The sequence below is a fragment of the Mus caroli genome, chromosome 7 (assembly GCF_900094665.2).
Source record: "Mus caroli chromosome 7, CAROLI_EIJ_v1.1, whole genome shotgun sequence".
NCBI lineage: Eukaryota > Metazoa > Chordata > Mammalia > Rodentia > Muridae > Mus > Mus caroli.
In genome coordinates, this window is record NC_034576.1 from 66,763,498 (window position 1) to 66,775,070 (window position 11,573).

An 11,573-nucleotide genomic window follows, 5' to 3' on the forward strand; every position below is an offset into this window, starting at 1 on the left:
AAAAAAAAAAAAGAAGAAGAAGAAAATAAAGGAACCAACCAGGGGAACACGGGAGCATGAGCAAAGGCAGGTGGCCAGTCTCACAGCATCAGCCACAGGCTTATTATTATTAAGTCCCTGTACAATAGGGACTCAACAAGTACCATCTAACTGTGTGATCCAGCAAGGGAACTGGTTGACATCTTTTCCCTGGAGAGGTGAAGAGCACTTGTTTCTCTTACAGAAGACCTGGGTTCAGTTCCCAGAACACACATGATGGCTCACAGCTAGTAAATCTAGTTCCAACAGATATGGTACCCTCTTCTGACCCCCTGGGACACCAGGCATGCACATGGCACACAACATACCCACAGGCAAAACACTCATACACTTAACTTCTCTTAAATGTCAGTTTCTCCAATGGCCGAAAGAAACACTTGTTCTAGGCTCAAGGAAGCCAAGGACAGGGTGTACTGCCTAGATAGATCCTGGGCAGGAATCTTGGGACTTGTTACAGAAACTGAACACAGACAGTACATATTTAAAGACTCTGGGAAGGGAAGAGATGGAGTACAGTAGCAGAGCAGAGCAAAGTATCAACTGCTCAGCCCCAACTCCAAAGCACTTGCAGACATCATACAAATGTGGGGGGAGATGAGTGCCTTGCTCACCTGTGTCACACTGATGCTGGTCCAAGAGCAATGTCCAAGGAGCACATGGTAAGTAGGATTTGTGCTGTGCAAACCTTTTTTGGTTTTTCAAGACAGGGTTTCTCTGTGTAGCCCTGGCTGTCCTGAAACTCACTCTGTAGACCAGGCTGGCCTCGAACTCAGAAATCTGCCTGCCTCTGCCTCCCAAGTGCTGGAATTAAAGGTGTGCGCCGCCACCACCCGGCTCTTTTTTCTTCTTCTTCTTCTTTTTTTAATGTGAGAACACTGTAGCTGTCTTCAGACACAGCAGAAGAGGGCATCAGATCCCATTTGAGATGGTTGTGAGCCACCATGTGGTTGCTGAGAATTGAACTCAGCACCTCTGGGAAGAGCAGTCAGTGCTCTGAACTACTGAGCCATCTCTCCAGCCTGTGCATTTTGTAACCAACCTGAACCTTAATTTCCTTACTTGAAATGGGTTATTATTTCACTAGTTCTGTCAGATATGGTTGCATACTCCTCCTGAAATCCCAGTTACCCAGGTGGTTGACCAAAAGCTGAATGTCACCCTTGGCCACATCTGAATATCTTGCCTTGACATAAACTAAGAAAGTACTGAGGATGCAGCTCAGTGATAGAATAATACTTACCTAGCCTGCTGTGATGGTTTGTATATGCTCTGCCCAGCACTATTAGGTGTGGCCTAGTTGGAGTAGGTGTGTCACTGGGTGTGGGCTTTTATACCCTTGTCCTAAACTGCCTGGGAGTATTCTGGTAGCAGCCTTCAGAGGAACATGTAGAACTCTCAGCTCTTTCTGCACCATGCCTGCCTGGTGCTGCCATGCTCCCACCTTGATGATAATGGACTGAACTCCTGAACCTGTAAACCAGCCCTAATTAAATGTTGTCCTTATAAAGAGTTGCCTTGGGGGCTGGAGAGATGGCTCAATGGTTCAGAGCACTGACTACTCTTCCAGAGGTCCTGAGTTCAAGTCCCAGCAACCACATGGTGGCTCACAACCATCTGTAATGGGATCTGATGTTCTCTTCTGGTGTGTCTGAAGACAGCTACAGTGTACTCACATATAATAAAATAAATAATATTTTAAAAAAAGGTTGTCTTTGTTATGGTGTCTGTTCACAGCAGTAAAACCCTAAGACAGATGCCTACTCAGGTTTGATTCCCCAGTACTGCAAACACAAATAAACCCTATATCCTAGGGTCCTCCTGAAAAAGTAGAGATGTTTAACATCGAGCATGTAGTTTGGCAGTGTTAGGGATGTGGTTGAGAGCATTACCCCTATCATTCTAAATCAGTGACTCAAGCTGTAGGTCATGACTCCCACAGAGGTCACACATCAGGTATCTTACATATCAGATATTTACACTGCAACTTATAACAGTTATGAAGTAGCAAGGAAATAATTTTATGGCTGGGGGTCACCGCAAACATGAGGAACTGTTATTAAAGGGTTATGGCAGTAGGAAGGTTGAGAACCATTGCTCTAGATGTTCTCATGAACCAATTAAAGTGCCTTCTTCAAGTATAAACTGTATCCACTTTAATGCACTGCTATCTAAAACTCTCTGTGAGGAATGTTGGATTATATAGGGTGTCTGATGCAGGCCCAGGACTGCTAACCACAAGAATGATGCACCTCTCCACAGACAGCACCAGGCGCATCCCATTATGCTCCTCGGGTTTCTTTGGGCATACATTTAAACGCACACACATACACGTGTGTGTGTGTGTGTGTGTGTGTGTATGTGTATCTTAACTGCTTGTTTCCATCCTCACGTTTAACAGCTTTGGGATCTAATTCACCCTGTCCATTTGCTCTTCTGGAGTGACCGCTAGTCTATGACTTACTCTTGCCTGTCAGCACATCCCAGCCCCTGGTCAGGCAAGTAGCCTCTGTGCAGAGCACACTTGACTGTCAAAGGGACCCGAACACTGAGTGAGCACTTCCAAGGGCCTGGAAAAGCCAGAGCTAAGGAAGCCAGGAGAGCAGGCCCAGAGCGTGTGGGGCCTGGTCCAAACCGTTGCTCTACAGCAGTAAAAGAAGAACTAGAGACAAAAACTCTTTTGAAAGACAGCAGTGACACAGCAGGTTTCCCCCTCCACCCAGAGAAGACCAAGAGGTGCAGCTGGTTCCTTGTCTTTCAGGCCGATCGGCCCCACATGTCACAGGCAGTGAGTAATGTCACCAGATCTCTATAGAATCCTCAGCTCCTCTGCACTGACACAGTCACCTACAAGCTAGAAACAGGCCCAGCAGTGGTGGCGCACGCCTTTAATCCCAGCACTTGGGAGGCAGAGGCAGGTGGATTTCTGAGTTCGAGGCCAGCCTGGTCTACAGAGTGAGTTCCAGGANCCTGGTCTACAGAGTGAGTTCCAGGACAGCCAGGACTACGCAGAGAAACCCTGTCTCGAAAAACAAACAAAAACAGAAAAAAAAAAAAAAAAAAAAGCTAGAAACAGAAGAACCAAAGCCTGTGGCACAACTGTGCTTTCAATGGGAGACAGGAGGTCACAAAAGCCAGGGCCTGGCCTGAGAACCGGTCCAAAGACTCACACCACAAAGAACAATACTGTCTCCTTTAAGTAAACACATGGACCAAACCCTGCAGAGGGTCCTACTCGTGCACGTCTTAAATGTCAATGTGGCCGTGCAAGTATGCACACATGTAAATACACAGAGGAATCCAGAGAGAGATGCACAGCGCAGGTAGCAATGGGTATCTGGGAGACAGTTTTCTGTGCTGCTTGTTCAGAAGAGACCACTCACAGTACGGCTAAGAGAGGGCTAGAAGTCACTGGGATAGCATGCTCTTGGGCTGCTTATCAAGGATCTTGGCTCTGCCCTGGGTCAAGGAAGTCCTAGCCAAGCCATCCCCTCCCTGCTCAGATAGACTGCCTTCTGGGCAGCTATGTTAGAGAGTACAGAGCCAGCAGTGTATTTGAAATGAGGTTCTGAGGTCAGTGTGCACACTGGGAAGTGGAGGCTCAAATATGTGGCCCAAGAATCCCATGAAGACTCAAATTCCTGCTTAGTGGGGAAGGAGAAATTTGCAGGCTAACCCTCGGAAATGAATGCAGGAAACTACCACAGGAAATCTCATTTTACTTCCCAGCCCCTGTCCCTGTCCCAAACAAGAGCAGGTGCCCACAAACCTCACTCCTGGCTGCCGGGAGAGACTATGCCTACACTGTGCTTACCTGCCTCAGGGTGCCCTGAGAGCCACAATGCAGCCTGGCCCAGGCAGCAGACAAGGAAATATTTCGGTTCTAGGTGCTAGAAGGATAGCAGAGCAAAACAGCTTTGAAAACAATTCTTTATGGAAATAAGGAGAGACGAGGAATCTATTCAGGGTATCTGAAAACTGAGTGACCCACCACCATTCCACCGCAGGCCTACCGGTAGACTGTCCAGACTGGGGTGGGGTAGGGGAGTGTGCTGCTCAAAGAAGTAGACCTGGAAATTTTCATATTCCCACCTCGAATCCCCCAGCCTCCAAAGCAACGTGCTCCTCCAAAAGTAAGGTCACCAAACTCCCCAAATATGGGCTGAGAGGTTCCAATTAAATAAACAAGTGGCTTGGGTCGTTGTGCTTCTTTGTTCTGTTCATTTGCTTTAACACTGACTACAGAAATGTAGGCAATGGTCCACGGGACTACTAGGGAGGGAGGGGTCATCACCTTGTAGCTAAGCAGGAGGGGCAGCTCTTTGCAAAGGACATCCAAACCAGAGGAAACCCTTAGCTAGGGACCCTTGGCCTTCCGAAAGGCACTAAACATCCCAGCTTTCCAAGTGGCCAGGCACAAGCCACCAAACCACAGCGAGGCTTGGGGAAATTGCCGGCTACCTTTAGCTAAAGCGGTGAAAATAATCACTCCTGCCACTATTATTCTCGAGGGGGGGGGGGTATTCGGGTGGAGCAGATGTGGCAAGGCATCAGTCAGCCACTACCCTACTAAGATCCTCGAACCAAACCGCCCCAGAGCCAGAGCCTACTCGGAAGTCCGGAGAAGATTAAGTCACTCCCTGGGACCACCTTGCTGAATCCTTTCTGTGCCCAAGAAACACCCTGTCTCTTAAGAACATGAGTTACTTAAGCGCTTCAAAGGTCTAGCAATGGCTTCCCAGGGCTTCCCGGATTAGAGGCAGAACTAGACTCCACCCAGGGGCAGGCATTTGAAATGGGCACCTCTCATCATCAGACTCACCTGGGTACCAAATAAGATGCAGCCTAGACATCTACAGGCCTCCCTAACCCCGCTCTCAAGACCGCCTGGAACCTTACAACCCCAGAGGTGCAGCCTCCCTCCCTCGGCACATATGGAGGGCGGCTCCGATTACCTACTCTTTAAACAAACCGAATAGCACACTATTGGCACTAAAAAGAAGGCCGACTCTATTCTTTCTACCTGCTCTGAGTTTCCTGGCGCTCCGAAGAGAATGGCTCCCTTTCCATTACGGAAGATGCGGTCCCCAGCGCCCCCAAACGTTTTCTAAACGCCAACTGAGACTGAAAGGAGGAGCGAGCCAAAAAGGAAAAACATCTTGGACCCAACCCGCCCACGACATCCAGCCCCTCCCCTCAGGCAAGCCCTCTGCATTTCACCAGATCGGCTACCGGGTGCTGCAAGTGGGAAACCACGGTGAAATATTCTGCACCAAGATTTCTCAATCCGATAGTTCGCAGAACACCCCCGCCCCAACTCAGCACTCTTGGTCCATCAAGTTCTGAACCAAGCTCTCTGCTCCTCCCCCATGGCCACACCCACCCCAGCAGCGGCTTTCCCGAGCAGAACTGGGAACCCTACACAAACCCCACCCACTTTCTGGGCTCACAGACCATTAATTTGGACTCCGAATGCCGGGAGATGACACAGTCTTCACTCAATCCCATCACCTGCCACGTGGTTTGAGGGACCACAGATAAGGGCTGAGACCCCTCCCCCACATCCCCCGGCCTCTATGGAGAAAGTTCTGACACCTCCCTGGCCTAGAGCTCCGGCTCGCTCCATTAGGAATACACGGGCCTTGAGCTCTAGTCTCCACGACTTCCATGTCTAGAGCTTCTCGGTCTGCCACTTAACTGTTAGCAACAACAACAAAAAAAGAACAGACTCCGGTAACAAAGTAACGGAATTAAGTATTTTTGCAGTGAACTTGAGAGTTAACTGTTACGAAAGAGTTTCTGTGAGCTCAAAACAGGATAAAACAAAAAACAAACAAACAAAAAAAACAACCAACCCTAAATGTTTGTGTTAACACCAAAAATGGAGGGGGGAAGTCGGACTTCGACATCAACTACCAAGAGTCGCGCTGCGAAGCGGTCCCCGGAAACCAGAGAGGGGAGTGACCTCACGCCACCCCAGGTTTCAGGCGCAGGCCGGCCGCCCTGGTACAGGTGCCACCTGCCTGCACATAGCCCAAGAGCAGGTGAGAGTTGGATCAGAAAGGTCAGTGAACGGAGCGCGCCTTCCTAGAGCAAGCGCAGCCCCCTGCGGCCGGGCGCGCCCCCGCCGGCCGGATGGGCTGGGGCTCCCACAAAGAGCCGCGGGGTAGGGAGCGAGGACTGGGACCGCCCCCCGCGTCGGCCAGCGCCGCCGCTGGGTCGGGTTGCGACAAATTAAACCTTAGAGCCCTGGAAAAATTACAGGAAGAAGAGAACGAAGAATGTGCCGAGTGGCTGAAGGGAGCCCTGTCCCCGCGTGAACTTCGCCCGCCCCAGCCCGCCCCTCCCTCGCCAGAGCCCGCCCGGAGGCCTGGGAAGGGGGGTGGCGAGACTCCAGCTCCCCGAGCACCTACGCCCCAAAAGGGAGCGCCGCCCGCCCCCCCCCCAACCACCTCCAGCGCACCTGCCCGCGCCGCCCGCAGCCCGGATGACGACATCTACCCCCGCGGCCCCGCCCCAAGAGCCCGGGAGGGGGCGTGCCCGATGGGGGCGCGGTCGCCGAGAGGGCGCCGGCTCAAAGCGCCACGGCCAGCGTCACGCGAGGCCGGAGCGCCAGGACAGGGGCGCGGCTGCGATCGCCCTCAGCTCATGGCTCCCCGCCCTCGGCCCCGGCCCCCTCTTGCGCTGGGCCCGGAGCTCTGGGGGCGTGGCCGGTCCCAAGCAGTCCCTAGTCCGCGCGTTCGCGGCGTCCCCGCCGCCCCACTGACCTGTGTGAGTTCTCAGGTGCGCCTTGAGGTGCGAAGATTTCCCGTAAACTTTCTCGCAGCCCGCGTAGTGGCACTTGTGCTTCCTCTGCGGGGACTCGAGGTCCGCGCGGCTCCGGCCTCGCCGACCCCTTTGTCTGAGGCCAGGCTCGCCGCTCCCCGCGGGGCCCGGCTCCTGCTCCAATGCCGCNTCGGGCTCGCTCCACGCGGGGCTGGGGGGCNCGGCCGGCGCGCCTGCTTGTCCCGGGGAGGCGGGCTCTGGGCCGGGTGGTGGCGCAGGGGGCGCAGGCGGCAGGCGGCAGGGGGTCCTCGCCTTGCGCGCAGCGGCCCCTTCTCTGCGTTCCGCGGGGGCGGGCGCCGGCGCCTGCTGGTTGAGGTCCGCTAGGATCCGAGCCACCACGAAAAGCGAGGCGCTGTCCTTGCCGTCGCGGCGCTCGTCAACGCGGGGCAGTGTGGGGGCGGCGGCGGCNGCGCCCTCGGNCCGGGGTTCAGGTCCTTCCCGCGGCTCGTGCACGACTGCGCGGCTGGACATGGACACGAGGCACTCGGCGGCAAAGTGGTCCACATAGGCGGCGGCTGCCATGCTGCGGGCTCGGGCGCGCGGTGCTCTCGCAGGAGTCGTCAGCGGCGCATCCGCACCCACGGCCTCCGGAGAGCGGCGGNGGGCGGGGGCGCGGCGCGCCCTCTTCTCCGGCTGGGCTGGGCTGGGCTAGGCTGGGCGCGTAGCCGCTTCTGCCGTCACCCGCGCGGCTCCGCGTCCGCCTGGCCGGGCACTGGAGGGTGAGCGCATGGGGGGCTCCAGTGAGGAGGGTCCGCGTGCGGCGTCAGAGTCGGCCTGTCTTAGGGACGTCNAGCGGAGGCGACGTTAGGCACGACCCCTGCAAGTTGTGGTCGCAGTTCCACCGTGCATTGTGGCAGGCGGGACAGCCTCCGTGCGCGCCGCGGCTCGGTGTGGGCGGACCGGCCCCGGGGGTGGGCGGGGCCGGGGCCACATCTGGACCCGACGTCAGCCCCCAGCCACATCCTGGCGGCGCAGGTTACAGGCGGCAGCGGCCGCAGGGAGCAGCGCGCACGAAGGGGGCGGGGAGCCTGGAGCGCGCACCGTCCCTCCGGTGCGGTCGCGCGCCCGCGCCTTAGGAGGGGCGTGGCCAGTGGTAGACGCGAACTCCATTGGCTCTTGAGTACTTTATGCAGCCAATCCGGTCCTCGAGAGGGCTCTACTGGCCGCGGGACCTGCGCGCGCCAGTGGGCGTGCCCCTGGGCCTGCAAGAGGAGGGGCGGAAATCGGAGCCGGGCGCGCGGCGCGCAGACGCATGACGTCCGAGGGTGGCGGGCCGCTGTGTAGCGGCGCAGGGCTGGGGCGCGTGCCTCCCGCAGCGGGAACCCCGCCGGCCCTTTCCATGCCAGAGCTTTTGTGAGCAGGCAGCAGTGGGTGGCACGAGGATGGCAACGCTGAGCAAGACACCCTGTGGTCGCTCCGCCCGCCTGGAGTGCGGGCAAGGTGGCGTATCGGTCCCGGTGGGACCTAAGCGGCCGACCTCGCCTATGGGCGGGACATTACCGAGCCTCACCCCACCGCAGCGGAGTTCTCTGGTGGCCGGGCTTGCATTGCCCATCTCCAGCCACCTCCTCACCCCGCTCCTATTGAGCTCCGGTTCTCTACGCAACCTTGGCCCGAGCCTTGTCACCACTGGGGCCGCCCCGCCCCCGCGCGGCCGAACTGCCCTTGAGCCTATGTTAACCTGGCTGATGCAGGACCCACCACTGCCAGTGCTGAGGGAGTGAGCTACGTGCTGGGGCTGCGGTCGCGGCTGTTCAGGGAACGCGGGGCCCCTTCCTCCCCCTTCCTGCCCCAGGCCTGCTGCCAACTTCTCCAGGCCGCCCCTCTCCCACCGCGGTCGTGGAGGCTTCAAACACCACCAGCTGCGAGGACCCCGCCCAGGGCGCCCCACCCATCCACTGTCTGGGCCTCTGAAGGAAATGCTCTGCTGCGTCCTGCCGGGGCCTTCCAACTAGGCCACCTTGCTCTAAAGTCTAGACACACATTCGTGTTCTTTCCTCTCTGAACACTAGGCCATCATCAGAGAGACCGTAGCTTCCAACTGCATTTGAACCAATCTTAACACACTCAAAAGACTCCGGCCGCAACTGGCCTCTGACCTGTGAGGATAGGATCAGCAGCCTCTCCTTTTCATTGTGGATGATACCTTGAAATAAGTCAGCTACCAAGTCAGAGAGACCCGACTGCCGGTTGGTCTACCCCAGTGAGCTAAAGAAGGGTCAGTCACCTTACTACTGGTGAAAATTAAGAACCATGGCTCTGATTTCCCCAAGTTAAATGGGAGCCTAAAATATAAAAGACTTTGATTTCTGATAATCGAGGAAACTGAGCAATTTGGAATTTTCAGTTGTGAAACTTTAGGTTAACATTTGAACACCCGGAGTGTGAGCACACACCCTGAGTTTCCGCACTATTGGGCTGCTGTTTTGTGGAGAAGCTGGATCAGGGCTTTGTAGGAGGGTCTCCACTTGGCAGAAAGTAGTCATCTTTGTTCCAGGCAAATTATGTTGATGACATTTAAGAGACTGTGTCCTGACCAAGTGATGACTCAGATTGCTCCTCTGTTCCCACCACATGCCACAGACAGTCATCTCATTGGGAAAGAGCTGGCCCCTACACTGCCTTTCAGTCCATGCATGTCTTCCTGTCCCTCTGCAGCCAGGGGCATTCTGCAGTACATAAAATACTTTTTGGTCAGATGTGATGCACGCCTTTAATCCCGGCACTTGGGAGGCAGAGACAGGTGGATTTCTGAGTTTGAGGCCAGCCTGGTCTACAAAGTGAGTTCCAGGACAGCCAGAGCTACACAGAGAAACCCTGTGTCTCGAAAAACAAAACAAAAAAAAAAAAACAAAACAACAACAAAAAAAACAACAAAAAACTTTTTGGTGGTGTCCTCCAGGGCTCTGCCTACACTAAGACAAGGTGGACCTTCCTAGGACATACATATTCACTGGACTCCTACATTACAGGCTTCTAGGATAGCCTGCATCAATCAACCCTTCTGACATACCCCATCCAAGCTTTCTTCCTGATGGTCTCCCAAAGGGTTTTCCCCTTTGGATATTATATACAAGAGGCATTACCTTGAGTGGTTTCTCACCAGTTCACTCACCAAGTACAAAATGATTGGGATCTCAAAATTGAGACCTTTCTTGTCCCAAACCCAGATAGAAATATCCTAGGGGTACGGCTCTACTCTCCAGTAAATATCTCATAGCTCTAGGTCCACATTTCTGTGCTAGTAGGAACTTGACAACAATAGTATGGGTAAGTGAGATAGGGATGTTTCCTTTTAGCTGGAAAGAAAAGGAGAAACCCAAACAAAACAGATCAGAGTGGACCAAGTAGGAGCAAATGAACCATAAGAGAACTAATGACGGGTGAAGTTTTTTGTGTTCCATTTGGAACCTCTGAAACAACCTCAAATATAAGGTAGAAATCTCAACTATAAGACAAGAACATGGACAAGAGCAGACGAAGCAGCCGCAGCCAGTAAAGCTGAAATGTACCCATAGACCTAAGAAAATGAAAGCCTGAACTAGGAAGGAAAGTTTCCCCACAAGGTTCACAAATAGTGACACTGGATATGGAAGGGAAAGGGACTTGAACTAAGAATGATGATAAATGATTGTACTAGAGTCTGTTGAGAGAGGTTTAGATCGGCTGCCAGCTCCATGTAGCCTCACAGCTTCCTTCCCCTTCCTCTTCCTGAGGAGAGACTGTCTCTATCTAAAGGAGACAGATGAGTCCCCAGCATCAGAGGTAGTAGGTACGCATGCGCCTACTGATACCTACACGCCCCTTTCGGGGATTCCATGGCACAGGGAGCCAGGAGCCTAGAAGAGGCTTTTGGGCTGAGCTAACCAGGCCACAGAGAATGATCAAAACAGTCTGACATCCATAGCTGCTCAAGGATCCAATTAGCACACTACACAGAAGGCCACAGTGAAAGGTGCCACTTGACACAGGACTTCTGATCCATCTCAGTCCTTCCCAGGCAAACAAGAGTGGGCAGCTGAGCTGACATGTCAGGAAACCCTGCATCAGGAAATACAAAGGCACAATAGGGTTGGTTTTTGTTTGGTTTTATTTTTGTTAAGTTGTAGGAAACAAGCCATATAGAGAGAAGTAAACATCAACAAAACAGCCAATAATATCAACAGGGAAATGTAAAAGGATACCACAGTCTGCAAAGGGAATGTATGTGTGAAGAAATATTTAGGAGTAAAAGAAAGAGTTCTTGAAGCATTAAAGCAAAGTAGCAAGCATATAAATGACAAAGACTTCAGTGGAAAGACTGAGAGAGAACATTAACCAGAAAGAATCCACAAAAGCATAAAATGGAAAGAAAGAAGAAAATTAGAGAATCAACCAGGGGGCTGGAGAGATGGCTTAGCGGTTAAGAGCACTGACTGCTCTTCCAAAGGTACTGAGTTCAAATCCCAGCAACCACATGATGGCTCTCAACCATCCATAACAAGATCTGACTCTTCTCAAGTGGAGTGTCTGAAGACAGCCACAGTGTACTTACATATAATGAATAAATAAATCTTTAAAAAAAAAAATGAATCAACCAGAAAGTGCTTTGGTCAGTTAACCTTGACATGGTGGCTAGAAAAAAAATCACTGATGAATTAATTAGTCCAAGGGAAGTCTTGACAATCAGAGAACATGTGTTGGGACAGCCATCGAGAGTAAGGGCCTGAGAG

General features: G+C 53.3%; 1 protein-coding gene across 1 annotated transcript in view; it reads right to left on the reverse strand.

The window, feature by feature from the left end:
* The window catches only part of Klf13 (Kruppel like factor 13), a 48,735-nt gene extending 40,909 nt beyond the window's left edge, over window positions 1-7,826 (reverse strand). Inside the window, exon 1 of the mRNA XM_021167116.2 lies at window positions 6,804-7,826. Coding sequence (XP_021022775.1) covers window positions 6,804-7,383 — 580 coding nt within the window. The 5' untranslated portion in view covers window positions 7,384-7,826. The remainder of the gene's footprint in view (window positions 1-6,803) is intronic.
* Between the last annotated feature and the right edge of the window lie 3,747 nt (window positions 7,827-11,573).